This window comes from Panicum virgatum, chromosome 2K, assembly GCF_016808335.1.
Source record: "Panicum virgatum strain AP13 chromosome 2K, P.virgatum_v5, whole genome shotgun sequence".
NCBI lineage: Eukaryota > Viridiplantae > Streptophyta > Magnoliopsida > Poales > Poaceae > Panicum > Panicum virgatum.
Window position 1 is genome coordinate 35,467,192 of NC_053137.1, and position 22,334 is coordinate 35,489,525.

General features: G+C 48.8%; 1 protein-coding gene and 1 non-coding gene across 2 annotated transcripts; one reads left to right on the plus strand and one right to left on the minus strand.

Moving 5' to 3' along the window:
• Positions 1–11,555: 11,555 nt before the first annotated feature.
• On the minus strand, positions 11,556–11,662 carry LOC120696407. Its single transcript, XR_005684178.1, has one exon. It is a non-coding gene; the product is annotated as a small nucleolar RNA R71 (small nucleolar RNA).
• Positions 11,663–20,518: 8,856 nt separating this feature from the next.
• On the plus strand, positions 20,519–21,115 carry LOC120695254. The gene has a single exon (XM_039978546.1). It carries the CDS (start codon positions 20,519–20,521, stop codon positions 21,113–21,115), a length of 597 nt encoding a protein of 198 aa, XP_039834480.1.
• The last annotated feature ends 1,219 nt before the right edge of the window (positions 21,116–22,334 follow it).

The window sequence follows — 22,334 nt, forward strand, 5'->3', positions numbered from 1 at the left end:
GCTAGATTAAAATGTAGACATATTCTGAAGATGTGCATGTAACAAAACTTGTAGATCTTGTAACAAGGATTCCGAAACATATGGATTTGTATTTTTTTATTTTTCTACAAATTTCTAGGCATTTTCAAAGTTTGCTGTTTTGGATTCAATAGTTCATGTATATTTTTCACTTAGGACCCTGAACTTTTGTTTCTTTTAAGCCGAGGTCCCTGGCTGGTTCAGGAAACAGAGGAGGACTCCGGCCCGTTTTCTGGCTAGGAGAAGCACCGGCGGTGGGAGCCCCGTAGGGGAAAAGGAAGAGGAGGTTCTTGCGCACCTTTTGGTGCTCGGGATTGGAGCAGAGGGTGTCGGAGCAGGCGGCGCCACGGAGAGGGGCAGACGACGACGGTCTGCTCCGGCGCGGCGGCGCTCCGGTGGTCCTGAGATGGGGATTTTGGGTCGAGGAGCATCAGTGGGGGTCTGGGAAGGTGGTGGTGAGGCTCACTCGGGCAATGCAGGTTGGAGGCGGCCGGTTCGCGGCGAGCTCGAGCTCGCCGGCGGTAATGGCGGCTGTGGGGGCTATGCATGCTCGCGCAGAGGGTTCTACCCCTTTTGTAAGCAATGGAGGAGGGGGGAAGTAGTCTGGGAACGTAGTGCGTCGCCTGGGGGAGGCTGGTTTGACGTTTGGGCGAGCGATCGGCGACGCGTCCAGGCGGTGTGGTGCATGGCAAGGTGCCGTGTCGTCCAGGGCGCATGGCGAGTGGAGAGGACGCCAGGTGAGAGAGGTTTGGTTCAAAACCGTGGGCTGAGGCCCACTTGGCCGGCTAGCTGGCGCGGAGCGCCGTCGCCAGTGTACGGCGCGCCGTGACGGAGAGAGAAGCTGCTGTCAGTGGCAATTTCGTAATTAGATCAAACTTCCAGATTCAGTTCTGTAATTTCAATCTTTCTCCTGCCATATGGCTCAAATGAAAAATTGTTGAATACCAATCTTGCTCAGTTTTTCGAGATCTACAACTTTAGTTTTAGGCACTTTTTCATTTGATCGATGGTTTTTGAGTTATTCTTAAGATTCCCAAACTCCATAAAAAGCTTCAATTTGATTTATTTAATTGGACTCAATTTGGGCCCACTTCCAATTGAGCACATGTTACTAAAGGTACCAGATTTTTTTGTACAATATTTTGGTGAGGTGAGATGAACATGAAATATAGTTAGAACCTTCTTTGTTTGCCCTCACAAAGTGAAACTAATATTTGAATTTGAATTCTATTTGCCCTTTGTTTGCCATTTAATACTTGTTTGCTCTCTTTAATTCAACTAATTGTTTCCTTTGTATTTTGATTGACTTTTAAACACCTAGGGTGTCACACCTACCTCTACAAACCATGGGATATAAGGCAAACAAATGTAACCCTTAGCCTAGACACCACGTCTACGCTACTGATTACTACCGTAGCCTGACTACGTCTGAATTCCCATAACAACCTACGGCACTCTGTATAAATACAGAGCGATAAACCCGCAAGTAAGAAAACTAATCTCACTCAAACAAAAGTACTATGCAAGACATGAATCAGAAATACTAACTTACTCATACTGAAGGAAGCCAGTATCCGTAGAGGTACAAGACCGGAGAAGACCGCCGACAGGACCGGCCCTTCCCCGAACTACTCCTCACCCTCCTCCTACTCTAAGCACTAGCCTAGGCAGGGCCTTGCCTTTGCATTGCAGCACTACATATTTAAGAGATGGAGGAAGAGAACTTGGTGGTGTCGTGTTGGGGGCTCTTCTCCTCCTTATGTAGCCTCTCCAAGGGTGGATCCGCGGTTAGACTCGCGAGGTGGTACTATGCACATCCGGAATAGATGTACGGGAGCGATGAGGGTGTCCTGGAGAAAATTGGGCCTGATCGGGCCCAGCAGGGGATCGGCCGACACAAGGGGTCGGCCACACCCTTGCTGAGGCTGTTTGGGCCCATCTTCGGTTGACGCACTCCTTGTGGGCTCCTTGTGTAGGTTTCTGGGTGCACTTTTCAAGATATGTTGGTTTAGAATGTCATTTGGGCCCTTGGATCCATGTGCGCGGTGTTGTGTTTGTCGGAAGTGTCTTTTCTCTTGGGCTTAGGCTAATTTTCTTCAGGATGTAGGCCCTCTAATTCCGTGCTCGCGTAGTATTCTCTATTGTATACTTTTCCCTTCGTTTGAGCACGGTTTTCCCCATATGCAGACATGGCTTCCTGTAAACAGCGATTCACCAAAACTTGTGGAAATGATTAGTATCAAAGTCATAAATCTAGTTTGGTGTTTGTTTTGGCACAGATCTTTGCAAGAGTTGACGGTCAGTTTTAGTACTTAAGGACTGTGAACAATGGCCTTCGTCTGGCTGTCCGGGTGCAGCTGGGACCCGTACGCCGAGTCGTTGACGGGTATCTGGAGTTGGTCCTTTGGGAGGTCCTTTGCCGCCTGGGCGACTAGGACCTAGTTCCTGGGCGACTAGGACCTAGTTCCTGGTCTTCTCGATGGCCAAGGCGATGTTGACATTCTCTGTCTAACAGGATTGAGATGTCTGGATGTCGCCTCGGATGGAGAGGACTCCATTCGGCGTCGGCATCTTCACGAGAAGATACATGTGGTTTGGTATCGCTATGAACTTGGCAAGAGCTGGTCTCCCAAGTATGGCGTGGTAGGAAGTTTCAAACGACGCCACCTCGAAGATGATGGACTCAGTTCTGTAGTTGTCCCGAGTGCCAAAGGTGACTGGGAGGGTGATCGTGCCGATCGGAGTCGAGCCGGCACCCGGGATGATGCCGTAGAAGTCCTGGTTGGAGGGGACTAGCTTGGTCATGTCGTGGCCCATGTCCTCAAGGGTCTTGGCAAAGATGATGTTCAGCACGCTTCCACCATCAATGAGCACCCTGGCCAGATGAATCTGGCTAATCACCGGGTTCACCATGAGGGGGTAAGCACCCGGTCTGGGAAGATGCACCCAGTGATCGCGTCGGTCGAACGTGATGGGGATCTCCAACCAGAGGAGGGGTTCAACCGGGTGCCTGAACACCGAGTTGACGTCGCGGTTATGTAGCTTGATTCTGCGCCGATAGGATGGCGCACGGGAGCCTCCGAAGATGAAGTTGACCACCCTGTTGGAAGTTGCCCGGGGATCTGTTGCCTTGTTCATCTTCCCCATCTCGCCTGGGCGAGCAGTTTCTGTTGCCACGGCCGCGGGAGCCTTTGGAGCTTTCTGGCCTATCGCGGTCGTACAGTCTAGGGCACTTGGGATATTCTGGGGCGATGCTGTTGGAGAGGGCGCGGCATCCGCGCGCCGTGTGGTTGGTGTCCTTGTGCCAGGGGCACTTAGCGTCAAGGAGCCTGTCGAGCTCTTCTTGGTTGAGGAAGGTGTGTTACTAGGGTCGTTCGGCAATGGCAACAATATTGTCGAGGCCATGCTTAAGATCACGGGCCTTGGAGGAGTCGGCGCGGTCACGGTTCTTGTTGTGCCAAGGTGGACAAAAACCGCCCGAACGTGCTGAGTCGTCGTCACTTTGGAGAGGACGATCTAACGGGTAGCGGTGATCTTTGTGGCGACGATGAGCGCGCTCGGCATCCTCTATGTTGGCGTGCTTGTTGATGACGGTCATCATGTCGGAGACGATCTTGGGATTGCTCTCGAACATCTTCCTCCATAGTTCGATGGTATGGAGGCTTTGGTGGAAGTGGTGGATAACATCCCTGTTATCAACCTCCGTAATCGTATTACGGTTAGCAAAGTACCTCTTGACGTAGTCGCGGAGAGACTCAGTGGGCTGCTGGGTGACGCTGGCCAAATCCCATCTGCTGGGTTTGGCCGGCGCAGGGAGCGCTTCGAGCAGGGCCGCCTCCGTGGCGACGTTCTGGCTAGCCCGGGCGAAAACCTGGGAGCCCAGCTGGTCATCGGCTATTTTGCGGTTGACCTCACCTGCATGGGTGCGGGCGCGTCCTCCACCGGTGCGTCGTCCGAGCTCTTGCTCGAGCGCAGCGTGCTCTTGCTCCAGCTGGAGCCGAGGCTCCTCGAGCTCTTTCTGACGAGCGATGAGGTTAGCCCGCCACTGGCTGGTCTAATGACTGTTGCACCGCCCCAACGGAGGTGCGGGTGGTGGTTGCACAGGCCGCCCGCCCCCTTGTGCCGGCGCGGGCACTGGGGGCGGGACCTAATGTCCTTCTCCCTGGACCAGCACGGGGTCGGATGGTGGAGTGTGATCGCGGGAGTGTCGAGATGTGTCCTCGGCTTCCTCCACATAGCCCTCAGGAGTGCCTATCATGAAACATTCCAGCGAGGGGTGGTGACTTCCGGTGCAGGACCCCGAATCGGATCCTAGCAAGGAGTCCTCGGTGAGGAGGTCGTCGTCGGAGTCGGCGATGAACTCCACCATCCCGACGAGTTCACTTTCCTCAGGATGACTGGGTCCGCGCTGTAGCTCGTGTCGGTGCGTGCACTGAGCCGCATTCCCCATGCCGAACGGGAACATCATCGTGGCATGATCCAGCATGGCGTCAGGGGGTATGGGATCACCCCGGCCAACTGCGCGGCCATGTTGGTGAGCGAGTAGACGGCGTAGAGCAGATCATCCTATGCCGGCTGTCGGCCTAGGAATGCCTAGAGCTGATACTCCAGACATGTGCTTTCGAAGGCATCAGAGGACGAAACCGTAGGGACGCCTTGTTCACGACTTTGGAGGCGCAGGCTCTGCAGCGAGTCAACGATGGCGTCGTTGTTAACGGGGCTCACGGGCGCCTGGACTCGCACCAGTCTCCCGTCGGTGGCGATGATGAAGTTAAGGCTGCTGAAGCGCACGAGCGTGCCCGGAGCCCCATCCTCCAGCGTGACTGGCCATCCGAAGCCTTGCTGAGCATGACGTGCAAAGTCCCCTACCTGGCGCGCCAACTGTCGGTGTTTTGGTTCACCGGCTAGTAAATTTGTGTGCACGTCACAGGAATGGATGGTAATACTAAGATAGACATGGGATTTTATACTGGTTCGGGTGGAGTGTCCCTACGTCCAGTTCGAGCTCTCATGCTCTTGTATTCAAAGTTTGCAGTAGGGATTACAAATAGACGAGAGAGGGAGCGAGGCTCCCAAGTCTCTAGAGAGAGAGAGAGAGAGTGTGTGTGTGTGTGTGTGAGCGAGTGTGGGTGTTCAGATCCCCCTCCAAGGGGTACGTCTCCCCCCTTTTATAGCCCAAGGGGTGAGAGTCTACACGAGAGAGAGAGAGAGAGAGAGAGAAAAGGCGCATGGGGGATCGGGTGACGGCCACTCTGCTCCATAATAGAGCGTGGGGTGGCCACGTCCCTGACTTCTGTTGACGGCCATTATTTCCCATTTTGACCGTCAACTTCTCAGGAATAAATTGAGTCTTGCACCATGTTCCATACATATTTTACCTATTTCTAACAAGATCTACAAGTTTTGGTGGTTTGAGAGGTTTTCCAGGATTATGCTCAGAATATGCAAGAAACAACACTAAATGGAGCATCTACAATGATGGTGAATCATGGATATAAGATGACACCATTATAAACGTTGTCAAATGCCAAATTTGACATTGCCATGTTGAAGAGCTCGTCGAGATGATCGAATTGGACACTTGGATCACCCAATTCGGAGTTCGGACGCAAAAGTTACGAAAGTTACAAGTTCCGGACTCGTGTTCTGTAGAGGTTGCAGGCCGGCCGGCTCGGCACCTTTGCCAAACACATTTTGCCTTGCCACAAGACCACTAGAGACCCTCCAATGGACCCCTATGAACTGGATATACAAGCAAATACAAAAGTTATGACCGAAAGGACTAGCACATGGCTTAAAGGACTAATTTTCAGCACTTGCCGAGATCTTTTGGACCGGAGCACCACCATGGACTTCATGCACCCTTTGATCAAGATGTTGGTGAAATGGAGGGCCGAGAAGTGCCAACTCCAAGCTGGCCAGCCTAGGGGAAGCCGGTTGTCCTACAATTTTCAGCGTTGAAGCAAAGCAACCTACACCGACATCTAGAGAAGATCAGGAGCGTCCACGAGAAGGTTGGCGCCAAATGGAGAGAATCCCAGGCCGGCCGGCCTAAGGGAGGCCGGCCGACCCCACTTTGCAGCGTCTCGAGCTCAGCTTTGTGTGGAAACTACGTCAACCGACCCTCTTGCGTACACCCGACGCCTCGACCAAATACCGACCTCTAGCTAGTATAAATAGGCCTCCACCCCTCACTTGTGAGACACACACAAAAGGAGCTCTCTTCTCTCACTTTTACTTTCTAGAGTAGGTTAGGTAGTTGGGAGTTAGAGTCGAGTCGAGCTTGTCTTGGGATTCCGGAGTCGTCATCGGAAGTCGGTATAAGCTCTTGTATCTTTACTTTGCATTTATCAATATAGTTATCTTCTTTAACTTTTCGAGTCAACTTTACTTTCCACATTATTCATCTTCTCAAGTTATCATACTTGTGTGCAGAAGTATTTCCTTTAGCTTAGGCTTGGTGTATTTTTTGTTTATCAGGATCTTACCTTTCGGGTTTTCTCGCCCGGACTAGGGACTCAAGTTAGGTCCCTAGGTTGAGGGGGGTTCTCTTGAACGCATCAAGAGAAATCCTAACACCGAGTACGGATGTGGTGTCCGAACTTAGTGTTAGCTAGAAAGTGTGTTCCACCCCACGGTACCATTGTGATAGGTGGCAGGTGGTGAAAGCCCTGTCCATCCCACGTAGTCCACCACGTTCGGGTGCTTTCATAGCAGTAGTGCCGACTGCCGTTGGACTCCGTTCTCTCCCCAGTCTGAGTCCTTCCCTGAGGCCGCCGAAGTAAGCTCTACGTTCCTGATAACTAGTTAGAAACGAGATTTAGACTAGAGAGGCTAGCCCTAGAGTTTAGAAGTGTTGTATGAGTCTTTCTCACTCGTTGTCCTCCCAACTGCTTACCTCTCTAAGGATTAGAGTCTCTTGTGTCAGACGGTCATCGTGGCCATTATCATAGTTATCTTATCAAGCTTACCCCCACTAAATTAGTCGATTGATATCTCTAGTAAAGTTTGTCATTCGATTCTTCGATACTCTTTACCATAGTGCTTCCCTGAGGAAAATTACGATACCCTGGAATACTCTAAGGTGAAGTGCTACAGCGATGATTCTGTGCGCTTGCAGAATCTATATTCTATTGAGCACAAGAAACACCAACAAGCATTTCTGGCACCATTGCCGGGGAAGCAATTGGCTAAAGATATCGTCGAATAGTTTGATAAATTTACTAATTTATCACCGCTAATTTTAGTTGGACTACCATTGCTCTCGGTATCTTTGTGATTTCTGCAGAGTAGTGCAGGACCAGATTCGATCTATCATATCACTTCAACTCAGATCCAGAAGAATTGGGTGAATTGTTTGACGCATAGTCGTCTTACCAGAAGAAACTTTCTAGGATCATGGTTTGACAACACCAACTTCAATACCCATGGCTCAGAAGACACTCCATCAATTCTCAGCCCCGTCCAATAGCCACATCCCTACTGGACTGAATAATGACCAAGGCACTTATGGCTTTGAGATAAAGACCAGTCTTGTCAACATGATCCAAGCAAGTCCCTTCTGCGGAAAGGCATCAGAGGATGCCAACGCTCATCTTCAGAATTTTCTGGAAGTGAGCAGCATAATCAACCCAAGAGTCACTATGATGGATAATGTTTGTCTTCGACTGTTCCCATTCTCTTTGCTTAGGAAAGAAAAGACGTGGTTTTACACCTTCAAGAAAGAATTCGACACTTGGGATGCGTGCTCCAATACTGTAACACCCGGTTTATAAAAGGACATAAACCGAGCAATTATATACGTGCCAGGATCAAGTCACACGTATATACAACAGAATGAACAATATATCACAGCACATATCACGTAAAAAGATATAATAAAGCGAATACGAATGTTATTTATTACATGAATGACAAAAATGTCTGATACAGCGGAAGCGTAAAAACATATACGTAAACTCTCGGAAGCTGGGCACCACAGGGACGTCGATTGGGAGACGAACGCCTAGAAGTCCTCGTACTCCTGGTAGCTCCGGGTGAACTCCCTCGCGTCGGCAGGAACTGAGTAGCAGTAAAGTATCCCCAAGAGGAAAAAGAGTAGAGTAGGCAAGAGTGAGTACACAACTTGTACTCAACAAGTATAACACAAACTATGAGGCTCTAAAGTTGGCTGACTCAACTGCATTAGCTTTTAAGTCTTGGCAAAGTTTTATTACAGCTATTTACTACAAGTTGATGAATTACCATAAACCCAGTTACATAATAATTAATCAGAATTAATTATGAACTACTGAGAACCAAACCAAACCAAACCACCCGGGGAACCCCCCCTAATCAAAGGAAGAGAACCCCACTAATCAAAAGGAGGATCTGGGCCACTCATGACCGTGAGCACGGCTAGTATACCAGTTGTACACTCTGCAGAGGTTGCACATCTTTACCCACAAGTCGTGAGCTACGCTAGTTGTTCATCACACTTCCGTAGGTGAGATGGCTAGCAAACTCACTACGAGGCCTTTACAAAGAATCTCGATGGTAATGAGTAACCGCGAGGGTGGATCAGTGACTATGGAGCAGGTCTAGTGGGCGTCAAGACACAGAAGCACAGACGAGGCCACTCAGTACAAGGGCCATAGAAGCTTACCTCCCCTGCTCCGCAGGTAAGTTACTCCAAACCAAAAAGACCTAATTAGTAAGTTAAGACCGTCCAATTCCAATCTTGTGGTAGCGCTGTTGTCCTAGGTTGTTGCTCTATGAACCGGTCCTTATGGAGAGTGGCCAACCCAGCACTAAGCACCGTGCTGGCCCCCTAAACCATGTTTCTAACAAAAACCAATTTTTAACGGGACGTGAGCCACTCAAGCACAGATCACAGAGGGCCACTCCCAGAATTAAGTTGCATATACCATTAATCAAATTAATTAAAAAGGATCCCATGTGTTATAGCGTGGCACCTAGCACAACTAACCAAAATGCAACCCAAGGGATATATATAAGGTAATAAAGTGGCTAGGAATGTCCTTACAGGCATACAGTATTAAAATGCAGAATGAAAAATGTATTTAAAGGTGATAGGTGTTGTTCATGTTATACTTGCCTTCCAAAAACTGTTCCTGCTGCTCAAACTGCTCAAAAGATGGTGGCTGATCCGGGTACTGGTACTGATGCTCCTCCGGTAGCTCAACGTCTACTCACGAACACATGGCCAAAAACAGGGCAACCCATAAACATACAAGAAAATAAGATAAAACACTAAGAAACAGTACAACAATACATGAAAACAGCAAACAAAACTAAGCTATAACTATTCTACGCATTACAACGATCGCGTGGACATAAAGATTGCCTAAAACGGAGCTAGAATGCAAAAACTAGGCCTAAAACAAGATCCAGGGGCTTAACTGTAAGAAAAATAGAGTTTCTGGGGGTTTTCTGCAAAAATCAGGGACCTATACATAATTAACAGTTAGATACAGGGGCTAGCGCACAAAAATAGCAGGTCTGGACCGCGGGTTCTAAAAGAGAAAAGCGCAGGGGCCTAAGTGCTAAAAACAGGGTCAAACTGGAATTTCTTTTGAACTAACAAGGACTGCGGGTTAATTTCAAAAGAGTTCGGGGACTCTTTAGCAAAACTGCCTAGACGAACCGGTATGCGTGGATCTGGGCCGTCGGATCTAGATCTGGCGGCTCGGGTTCAAAGGATTCTAGATCTAATCTGGATCGTTGGTTTCAGATCGGGCGCCCGGGGTTCGTTCGCGGCCGACAGCGGCGGCGATCAGTCGCTGGCGGTGAGCCGCGCGGCAGGACCTCGCCGGAATTCACCATACTCGGCGCTCTGGGGTCAATTCAACCCGTGCTCGGGTCTGGGAGGCTCAGGAAGGCACGTGTGATGCACCTAGGGCATCTACGCGGCGTGGCAAGGTGCGGAGCAGCGTGCACGGCTGCGGAGGCAGTCTTGCGGCGGCGGTCTTGCCGGCGAGCGCGCGTTCGCGCGGCACCGTGCTTAGTTCAGGGTGGTATGGGTTTGGGGCACACGCGCGAAGCAGCACTGAACCTACACGGAGTCTACATGGGCTACCTGGCAAGGCCGTCACGCTCCACCACGGCGAGGCGGCACTCCGCGCGGCAGCCGCAAGCCAGGGTCGGCATCCAGGGCCCTGTGCGCGATACGGGCTATGCTAGCTAGTCTAAAAGGGAGAGCGGGCGGAGGAGGTCCTCACCGAGGCCGGGATTGGCCGGACATGCGGCGCAGCAGGGTCGGCGGTGAGCTCCGGGCGATGGTCGCGGGTGGCGCTCGAGGAAGGAGCCGAAGGCGTGCGTCTCCCGGCGTCTGAGCTCCACGAGCGGGTGTGGCGTCGTGCTGCGAGGTTGGACAGTGGGTTAGGAAGGCCGGAATCGCGCCAGCGACGTGGAATCGGGGCAGCGAGCCGTTTACCTGCAGTGGTGCTCCGGGGCAAATCCGGCGTTAGCGGAGGCCGAGGTCGAGAATGGTTGGGCCTGTGATGCTCCTGGGTTCATAGCGAAGCTCTTGGGGTAGCTCGCCGGGGCTGTGGCGCGGCGGAGCAGCAGGTCCACGGTGGCGCAGAGCTTCTGCGCGGCGGAGCTCGGCGAGGCGGCTGGGTTCGGTTCGGAGCTGCGAAAGGGAGCGAGGTGTGGGTGCTGGGGTCTCGTGGGGAGGTTTAAAGAGGATAGCGCGGGGATAACGGCGTAGGGCAGTGGGAAAAGGATCCCGGCGATCTCGCCGGTGATCTCGGGCGCTAGCTGATCGGGGAAGAAGAGAAAAGGGAAAGGGTGATGCTGACTAGTGGGGTCCGATTGTCAGTGGGGGAGGAGGATAACGGCGTGCGGCGTCTGCGGGATCGAGCCGAGGAGCTGACAGCGGGCCCAAAGTGGTAGGGCGGAATGCGCGACTGGCTTGAGCCGGCTGCGCTGACAGGTGGGTCGCGGCTGTCGGGTGGTGGAGGGGCGCTCGCAGCCACTGGCGCTGTGCTGCTGCGCTGAGGCTGACGATGGGCCCGGTTTGTCAGCGGAAGAAGGAAAGGGCGCCGGTGCTGTGTGGGAGAGGCTGGTGTGTGGGGTCCTTGTGTCAGGCAAGGGGGTGCCACGCGTGCGGCCGTGCTGGGGCGCTGCTGGCGCGCTTACTGGGCCGCGATTCCTGGGCCTTGGGTGTGGAGCTTGCCTGGGCTAACGGTTTGGGCTGGGAGGAGGGTTTGATGGTTGGGCTGGTCACGGGTTTGGGCTGGGTTGGCTGCTGGACTGTTTCCTTCTTCCTTTCTTTTTCAAACCACACTCAACTATTTGAATTCAAACCACACTCAATTAAATAAGATTATGCACCAACATGAATGCAAAACATGTTTAAACTTAGAAAAAATTTTAATTACTTGTGAAAGAAAATTAAATTAAATGCAAGGCTAAGCATATAAACCTTAGAAAATTAAATAAAGTTAATTAAATTTATTATTAAATGCTGAAATTTAAATTAGGGTGTTACAAATGCTTTTTTGGTCAAGTACTTTCCGGTGGGCAAAACCAACACCCTTCGGAACAAGATTTCTAGTTTTCAACAACTCCAGGACGAAACAGTCCCGGAAGCCTGGGAACGTCTTCAGGAATACATTGCAGCATGCCCACACCACGGCATAGAAGAATGGCTTATCATTTAGAACTTCTTCCATGGCCTGAACCAGCTATCGCAAGATCACATGGACGCAGCAGTGGGAGGAGCATTCCTCTCCCTGCATGTTGTAGGAGCTAGAGTGCTCATCGACAAGGTTGCTTCCAACCAGAGTTGGAAGGCAGATAGGCAACCGGCCCATGCAAAAGGAATACATGATATCGACAATGTCGATAGGATGGTAGCCAAGATGGATCTTCTCATGAAAAAGCTGGAATCTCCACACCAGGAGGTTAACCAGACTGAGTCTCGGATGACATATGAGAAATGTGGCAATACTGGACACTCGGGCAAATCTTGCCCGTTCACTCAAGAGGGCGAGAAATCCATTTGGAACGACACTCCCGATGAAACATACTGTCGTCCTCAGCAAGGTTGGAATTCTAAGCCCGACCTCCCCTTCGGCCAACAGCAAGGTAACAATTTTAATAACAGTTTTTAGCCCTCGCTTAAAGACTTCACGTTCGGGCAAAAGCAAATCAATGATAACATTAGTAAGAAATTTCTTGCTAATGATAAAATTCTTGAGTCTTTGGCTATGCAACTAGAGGGGTTTGACTCTGTTATTAAAAATCAGCTGAGCTTCAAAGAATTGATAAAAACTAAAGTAACTCAGCTGGCCTCATCCTGTCGTGTCCCTAACACGGGGGAACTTCCCGAGCAACCGGGAGTGAACTCGAAAGAAAAAAGTGAATGTGGTAACTGTGCGGGCAAGACAATCTGCACAGGGACCACATCTTTCACATGATGCAGATACACGGCGGAAGACCGTAACCGCTAGGAATACCGATGCTGAAGACGGAGTGCTAGAGGAGGCCAAAGAATCCAACACCATTGCTACCCAGGAAGACCCTGTGGAACCCCCTAGAACTTCATGGGACCGTCACGATACAACCGCCTTACCGTTTCTAGAGCGAAAAAGTAGGCCGGTGGCCGACGAGCAATTCGGTAAGTTCGTCGAGGTAATCAAGAAGCTTTATGGCAACATACCACTTCTTGATACTATGCAGGTTCCCACGTACGCCAAGTATCTCAAGGATATCCTTGGCAACAAGAGGTTCCTGCCGACCACCGAGGTTGTGCAGCTTACAGATGAGTGTAGCTCAACTATACTCAACCCTCTCCTGGAGAAGAAGAAGAAACCAGGATGCCCCACCATCACATGTTCCATCGGAGCTCAACACTTTAAGCATGCTCTTTGCGATCTGCAAGCAAGCATCAGCGTCATGCCAAAAGTAATTTATGATAAACATAACCATCATGCGCTTGCTCCTACTGCCATGTGTTTGCAGCTAGCAGACCAATCAGTTCGTCATCTCGTGGGGATCGCCAAGGATATTCCGGTGAAAATACGGAATTTCTTTGTCCCCGTTGATTTTGTCATCCTCGATATGGAAGCCGACACCAAGATCCCTCTCATATTGGGGAGGCCATTCTTGAGTATGACAACCGCACACATTGATGTGGGAGTTGGAGTAATCCAACTCAACATCAATGGGCAGAAGGAGAGATTTGGTTTCAGACCGAAGGATGAACAATGCTCACAGATCAAATGTTTCAATAGGAAAGAATCCGTGAAAGAGCAGGAGAAGCCATATACCCCATCCAACTCTACCCTCATCAGATTCATGGAGAATCTTCGAACTTGAGGGGAGATCAAGGTGTATAACCAACGGAACGCGAAGCGGAACATCCAACGTAAGAAATTTCTGGAATTTGGGAAGAAAGAGATCGAATTAACTCTGCCTATGGTGGAAGAAAGCGTCGCCACCAACGTCTCCATCAGGTGATGATGACCGAACCCAAGGTATGGATAGTCTCGCTCAGGATGAAAAACTCGAGCCCTTGCCATGAGGTACGTGGTAGTTATCCATTCTTGCATCTGCATATAGGGCAGTTTATGTTCTTGCATAGTCTTTCCTTCCACATCATGGCATGTTTAGATTCTCGCAAATGCATTCTTTCAGTTCTGTATTGCATACAAAAAAAATCGGCCAAGATGGCAGACCTACTGAGCTTCATTCAAGCTTGGGGGGAGGTGCCATTGTATCCAGGTAAGTCATCTGACATGTCCTTTCATCTTGTGTCCAAAAAAAGAAAAAAAAAGTTAGTTTGAGTCATCCAAAAATCCAAAAGTTCAAAAAAAAAGAATAAAATAAAAACAAAAACAAAATAAAATAAAAAACAAACAAAAATGTTTCATGCTTTGAATAAAACTCCCAGCTCATATGTGTGGAAATCCGTGTAAGCTCTTATCATGGAGATGATGAATGGTTGCTCTGTCCATGCTTTGCAAGTACCTCGTATACAACCTTTTACTCTCCTAGTACTTGATATGTTGGCTCATGGAAATATCACTAAAATTCTGGTTTAAGTGGGAGCATGAGCTTGATTTCCAATCTAAGTTGTTGTGAGATTTGAGATGACCCAAATCAGAATAAAATTGCATGCTCTAGTAGGGAACCTCTCGGAATTTCTTAAAAAAACATGGTAAAGATTTCCCCTTTGGTTTACATGTCCAACCCAGAGCCATAATGTTTTATCATATAAACCGATATAAGCTATCTTGAGTTATTTTGAGCTTTGCCGAATGGTGAGTCCGTTCGAGGAAGGTACTTGTCATCTACCGATCTTTCTCCTTTGCATACCCATTGTTATGCTAGCCTCAAATGTCTGACATGTCAATTACCTACACCGGGTATTGATATCCACCTTCGCCAGACAATTCCCCTCACAACAAAACCCAAAATCTCCATAGCGAGCCTATCCATCTCAAATGTTCTATCCAAAAAATGCTCCCTTCCAACAACGCTATCCTCATGGAGTATGGGTCATCTTCCTTAAAAAAATTGAAGCAAAACAACAGAAAAAAAGAAAAAAAAGAGAGACAAGACCCATACCTCCACTCAAGAGAGTTCAAATAAGGAGCTCAAATAAAAAGACGAGAGATGTTCTAAGCATGAGTCCATTTCCTCCCTCTCCCCTAAACATTTTTACCTTCCATAAGATCGGGATTTGATCGAGTACGTACCTCTTGCGAACCACTCTTCGGCTCAACAACACAAGTAACCAAGGTACGCTGCACTCTTCCTACCCGAAACTCCACATTTCAGCCTTAGATTAGAAAGAAGTTGGTCAAAATTTCCGACCATGGTGAGGACCGTACACCTTGAGCGACTTGAGAGTACCAATGGGGAGTCTTAAACCACTTTTTGAAAACTTGCAAAACATTCCGAGATAGGAACATGAACAGGAAGTAGGAACTATTCCGGTAAAGGTTGTTCAGTCTCTCAACCACCCAAGACGAGGGATGAAATGCCAGTGAGCACCATTTACCAGAAACCAAGGTATGAGCCAACTCATTCACAGTACATATGGGGTTGGAGTAATATGTTGTGCACAAGGTATTTACGGAGTATGATCATTAATACAACTCCTGATCCACCGAGCCTCAGCTTTAGCTTTGCTCGAGGACGAGCAAAAGTTTAAGCTTGGGGGGTGTTGACGGCCATTATTTTCTATTTTGACCGTCAACTTCTCAGGAATAAATTGAGCCTTGCACCATGTTCCATACATATTTTACCTATTTCTAACAAGTTCTACAAGTTTTGGTGGTTTGAGAGGTTTTCCAGGATTATGCTCAGAATATGCAAGAAACAACACTAAATGGAGCATCTACAAGGATGGTGAAACATGGATATAAGATGACACCATTATAAACACTGTCAAATGCCAAATTTGACATTGCCATGTTGAAGAGCTCATCGAGATGATCGAATTGGATACTTGGATCAGCCAATTCGGAGTTCGAACGCAAAAGTTACGAAAGTTACAAGTTCCGGACTCGTGTTCTGCAGAGGTTGCAGGCCGGCCGGCCTCACCTAGGCCGGCTGGCCCGGCACCTTTGCCAAACACATTTTGCCTTGCCACAAGACCACTAGGGACCCTCCAATGGACCCCTATGAACTGGATATACAAGCAAATACAAAAGTTATGACCGAAAGGCCTAGCACATGGATTAAAGGACTAATTTTCAGCACTTGCCGGGATCTTTTGGACCGGAGCACCACCATGGACTTCATGCACCCTTTGATCAAGATGTCGGTGAAACAGAGGGCCGAGAAGTGCCAACTCCAAGCTGGCCAGCCTAGGGGAGGCCGGCCGGCCTACAATTTTCAGCGTTGAAGCCAAGCAACCTACACCGACATCTAGAGAAGATCAGGAGCGTCCATGAGAAGGTCGGCGCCAAATAGAGAGAATCCCAGGCCGGCCGGCCTAAGGGAGGCCGGCCGGCCCCACTTTTCAGCGTCTCGAGCTCAGCTTTGTGTGGAAACTACGTCAACCGACCCTCTTGCGTACACCCGATGCCTCGACCAAATACCGACCTCTAGCTAGTATAAATAGGCCTCCACCCCTCACTTGTGAGACACACACAAAAGGAGCTCTCTTCTCTCACTTTTACTTTCTAGAGTAGGTTAGGTAGTTGGGAGTTAGAGTCGAGTCGAGCTTGTCTTGGGATTCCGGAGTCGTCATCGGAAGTCGGTATAAGCTCTTGTATCTTTCCTTTGACATTTATCAATATAGTTATCTTCTTTATCTTTTCGATTCAGCTTTACTTTCTGCATTATTCATCTTCTCAAGTTATCATACTTGTGTATGGAAGTATTTCCTTTAGCTTAGGCTTTGTGTCGTTCTTGTTTATCGGGATCTTACCTTACGGGTTTTCTCGCCCGGACTAGGGAACTCAAGTTAGGTCCCTAGGTTGAGGGGGATTTCTGTTGAACGCGTTAAGAGAAATCCTAACACCGACTACGGACGTGGTGTCCGAACTTAGTGTTAGCTAGAAAGTGTGTTCCACCCCACGGTACCGTTGTGGTAGGCGGCAGGTGGTGACAGTCCTGTCCGTCCCACGTAGTCCACCACGTTCGGGTGCTTTCATAGCAGTAGTGCCGACTGCCATTGGACTCCCTTCTCCCCCCAGTCTGAGTCCTTCCCTGAGGCCGCCGAAGTAAGCTCTACGTTCCCGGTAACTAGTTAGAAACGATGTTTAGACTAGAGAGGTTAGCTCGGGAGTTTAGAGGTGTTTTAGGAGTCTTTCTCGCTCGTTGTCCTCCCAACTGCTTACCTCTCTAAGGATTAGAGTCTCCTGTGTCAGACGGTCACCGTGGCCATTATCATAGTTATCTTATCAGGCTTACCCCCTCTAAATTAGTCGGTTGATATCTCTAGTAAAGTTTGTCATTCGATTCTTCAATATTCTTTACCATAGTGCTTCCCTGAGGAAAATTACAATACCCTGGAATACTCCAAGATGAAGTGCTACAGCGGTGATTCTGTGCGCTTGCGGAATCTATATTCTATTGAGCATAAGAAACACTAACAACTTTCCGGGGCTACGTCGGGTGACCAGCTTTTGACCGAGGATACTCCCGATTTCCCAGAGAGCCACGACCGCGGGTTGTGTGGGCCCTTCTGTGAGGATCGGGCCGAGGCGGACCTCCTTCGCGGAGGTCGGGTGAGGCGGAACTCTTTGCATGAGGGCTGGGCGAGGCGGAATTCTCCTGTGGAGGTCAGCCATGACTAGCCCCCTCCTCCTAGGGTCGGGGGTCGGGCAAGACGGCACCCTCCGAAGGGGAGTGGGCCGTTTTTTTCATGCTGGGCCTCCTGGCCCGTCGGACATTGTCCTGGGCCTTGGTTGTTTTGTATCGCCTTATTATTATTTGGACTAATTATCTTAATGGACTATGTTTGGGGTAACCGTTATCCTTATCCCCAACATTGCCTTCAGCATAATTCTCTGATGGGAAAGACATTTGCCTTAGGTTCAGGCCCATGGTTTTGTGCATGTACATGTTTAGCCACAACTAAATAAACCACCATGGTCCTCCAAGATTGCCGATTGGCTGATCGGCTCTAAGTTTGGCTGATACCTAATGAAGCAAATGGTAGACTGATCCAATGAGATGTTTTCCTATTGGAATTAAATTGCCACCTGTCAACATTTCTGCCATCTTTAGACTGTTGGAGGTTGGGCCTACAGTTTTTCCACAGAAGATGTATTTCTCCAGCCACATGTTCAGAAAAGCAGCATGTTCCCCTAGGTCTGCAGCACCGGATTTGGAATACCTTTCTGCATACCCTTTCCAACCTCCAATATTCCTAGTATCGAATTTGAAGTTTGTTTTGGAGAGGATATCGTAAGATCGATCAGATGCAGAGATGTTGAGGCCAGTTAGCATCATGACATCTAACAGAGTTGGTGTCATTGGGCCATGACCGAAAAGAAAAGCATTCAGAGTGTCTGACCAAAAGTATGAAGCCGATATTAGCATCGGCTCGTTTCTGATCATTTCTGACATTGATAAAGTGATGCATTGCACAATGTCGTAAATGTCCCAACCAGCTTGGTACAGTGATGACATATGACGAAACCAATTCCTCCATCTAGGAGTAGGACTTGGCCAAGATCTGAAGGCATGGGACCAATCCAAATTCAAGTTGGCAGTTTTGAAAGGAATTCTGTTGGTTTCCAAATTAATGAAATCTGTTGGATCTGAGTCACCCGCAGGGCCTAAGCAAATCATACTAGATTGGTCTGCTATTGGGATGATTATGTTGTTCTTAAGATTCTAGAGAGAGAGAGAGAAAACAGTAAGGTGAGCAACAAGAAACAGGAATAGTGGAAACGATGAACAGTGAAAGGGAGGACACATCATACCTGAGGGATTTCAGAAAGGGAAGCCATTGCTGAGCGAGGTCGGACTCCGGGGGTCGAAAGACGAAGGATTCTTAAAATGCATCACTGGAGATCTTGATGGCGGTAGAACAGATTTGTTCTTAAGGAGAGATGCTACAGGAAGGGTACCGGCGAAGAAGAAGATGGAAGATATTTATAATCTTTGTTTGGAAGGGTAAAAAGGAGATTTGATATGCCGCCCACGCGAGATACAATGAGGGAGTGGATTACTATTTGAAATGACCATTCAGGAAGGCAATCATTATTAGAACAAATTTCGGAGCAAAAAGATACATTACTCCGAAACTGGGGGCATGTGTTGACACTATTTTTTGACACGTGTCAAGATAATGGTAGTGTGAAAGAGGAATGCCTGATTTGAAAGAAGCCAAAGGCCCACAGGACCAGGGTCAGGCGATAGAATGGCGGCCGATGGGCCAAAGGAATATTCTAGTTTGGGAGGTGCTGATGCGCACGGTTTGGCAACCAACCAATGATGATGTTGCCGATGAGTCAAAAAGACATTTTGGATTTGATCAAGATTCTGGCGATTAGGTTAAGATTTTTATTTTAGTTTATTTAAGAAATGTCTTTACTTTTTTGCCAAGATATGTGTTTGCCGTAATCGGCTAGAACTTGTTAGCTTAGGCTATAAATATCAGTTGTACGGGACCAAAAAAGATTGATACACATCCAATACAACAATCCTCTATAATTTTCTTGCAATTTACTTTCTTGTCGGCAACTTCGCTATTTTCTCTTTTCGGCGAGTTGTTTCAAGTTGATCAAGGACGTCTCACATTTGAGCGACTTGATTTGCTGGTAAGTGCTCCTTTTACCGAGTAAATCTGAGCTTTAGCTTCCGGGCGTATCGCTGTTGCTTCGTTCAGATCTATTCTTAAGTTATCGAATTTGTCTAGGCTTTGATCTCTGGCGCATCACTGTTTTCTCATCTAGATTTATTCACAATTTATTGATATTTGCTAAATTTATAGGTTTTTCTATATTTTTAGCTTTTATCAGATTTATCTGCCTTGAAACACGTGTAATTGGCTGTGATCTCGACAACATTATAGTTACATTATAAAGCCAGTTTAGATCTGTTTCAGGCATCATTGAGTAGCTTTACTTAAGTTACACATTCATAGCTTTTATACTATTACGCACGTGCAATCGGCTGTTTTGAGCCGATCTTGTCATTTTCTGTATCGGCTGATTCATTGATACGTTCGTTTATCTTGCGTTCGCATTCAATATCTTTTTGTCATTTTTTCTATGGACAGAGCTTGCCGATATGCTTACACGAGAGTTATTCGGAATTCCAGCCGATACGCTCCAGATCTAACGTTTACCAATCCCTTGTCAATTGCAGGTTAAATTGACTGGCACGCTTGGTACACTTTCTGAAACTTGGCAAACGGTGCCTTCAGATTCCAGTGTGTTGATTTTTGCATCAACAACGTCACTTGAAAGCAAAGGTAGTCGGTGTGCTTGACCTTCATGCGAAGCCTGAAGTCCAACGGCTACAGGGTGGGGCCGGCCGGCCTAGGGATCGTGCCATCTGGCACCGACCTTCCCCTGGATGGCTTGGATTCTTCCTTGGAGGCGGTTGACAATTGCTCGGGCATTTTTCACGTGGTTCATAGGCCGGCCGGCCTCGCCTAGGCCGGTCGGCCAAGCTCTGGCACATCTCGGCCCTCTGTTGCTCTGTCATGCTAATGAAGGGTCATGTGTTGCTCCTCAAGTCGGTTTGCATATTGGTTGACTTGTTTCCCACTGAAAATGGACCCAACTTGACTTGGTTCAACCTTTCGATCTCAACTTGTGATTCATGTGTGATACACTCTTGGATTGGCTTGAACTTGAGTTCAGGACCATAGATACTGAGTTGCACAGTGATGTTCCACAGGTGGGAGGCCAGTCGGCCTGGGAATCCTCCCAAATTGGCTCAATTTTGTATATGTTGTACCTGAAATCAAATATTCACCAAAACTTGTGGAACTTGTTAATGTTAGTAAAAATTATGGTGTTATATGGTCCTGAAAGTATAAAATCCAAAAAATTGTTGGCGGTAGAATTCATTGAAAATGAACGCCAACAACGTCCCGGCCCAGGCCCTGCGGACGATTCCTCCATCTTGGCCATTCGCGTGCTGGGGACTCGACTCGGTAGGACCGCTCAAGGCGGCACAAGGAGGCTTCACCCACATATTTGTTGCCATCGACAAGTTCACCAAGTGGATTGAAGTTAAACCCGTCACGACTACAATTGCCACCAAGGAGGCCAAGTTCATCGAGGAGATTACACACAGATTTGGAGTACCCAACTGGATCATCACCGACCTGGGCACCTCCTTTACCGGTTCCGAGTTCTGGGACTTTTGCCAAGAAAGCTGCATCGAGGTTTATTATGCCTCCATGGCTCACCGGAGATGCAACGGCCAGGTGGAGCATGCCAACGGCTTGATCCTCCAGGGGCTCAAAGCCAGAATCTTCGACCCGATCAAAAAATACGGCTCCAAATGGATCCAGAAACTACCCAGAGTAGTATGGGGACTACGCACCCAGAAAAGCCAGGCAACCAGTTATTCCCGTTTCTTCATGGTTTACGGTTCTGAGGTTATCCTCCAGACGGATATCGCCTTCGGTGCCCCGCACACCCAAAACTACGTACAACCAAGGTGAGGCTGAAATTACCCAGCAAATCGATATCGACTCGTCCGAACAGCACCGCCTCACGGCAACTCTCCAGCACCCCCAGTACAAGCAGCAACTATGGCACTATCATGACAGGAACGTCCAGGAATGCGATTTCAACATCGGCGACTTGGTGCTCCGACGAATCTAGTCCTCTGCGAGTGCCCACAAGCTCTCTTCCCCATGGGAAGGCCCATTCATCGTGAGCAGTGTAGTCGTCCCAGGAACCTACAGGCTCCAGCGAGAAGATGGGACAGATGTGGGCAACCCCTGGAACATCGATCACCTTCACCGCTTCTACCCGTAGAAGAATTTCACGCAGAGCTATGTACCCAACCAGCTATTTATTAAAAAAAATTCAAGTTTCAGTTCTTTTCCTAAAAAGTTCTCGTTGCATCTCTCCCCAACCCGTCCAGTACGTTCAGGGTCTGTGACTCGGCCAGTCTGATTTATTCACCACACTCGGGGGCTGTGGCTCGGCCAGCCCGACCCGCCCAAGTCTACCCAGCGTAGACGACCCCCAACGTAACCAACTGTTGCTAGCACAACCCTGCTAGTCATGGAACTTCCTTGCGTCACCTTTTACTCATCATGCGCTTGATGACCAGCTCTCAATCCAACAAGTAAAAGGCACATCACAGGGTCGACTTTCCTAACTACTCGGCTAACTCCGCAACTTCTAGGATTACGGAATTACAAACTTAAAACATGTAAATTTATTTACAAATCAAAATAAATATTGTTTGTGGCCCTTTCTAACCATTTTTCTCAATCAACTCACGCAACTACAGGTTGAGGTCGGCCGCCACTCGCTCGGCAATGGGCCTGAAGCTGGGGAGGCAGACTACCCAGTCGTCGTCAGAGGTATCCGGCGCGACTTCATCACTCACCGGCTCCAGATCAGCCTCCGAGAAATGGGACTTCATGAGTCCCCAGTACTCAAAGCCGGGGTGCACCCTGTCCTGAATCGGCTGCATCAGCCGCTTGCTAAAAGATAGGGCCACCGCAGCGCCTGTCAACCCTAGGGCCGACAGGTTGGTGATCTCATTGAGGAGGGCCGTTACTTGGATCATCTCCTCCTCGATTAGCAGCTCCTCCCACCACGTGCGGTACTCTGGTACGCGGCTAGTCCGGATTGGAAGGTAGGGGGCCGGGTTCGACACCATGATCCACTCCTTGTTCCACCCTTGTTGCTGTCACGGAGGTT

Excerpts from the sequence above, each read along its gene's own strand:
- LOC120695254 (XM_039978546.1), top strand. The coding sequence starts at position 20,519 with ATGAACGCCAACAACGTCCCGGCCCAGGCCCTGCGGACGATTCCTCCA.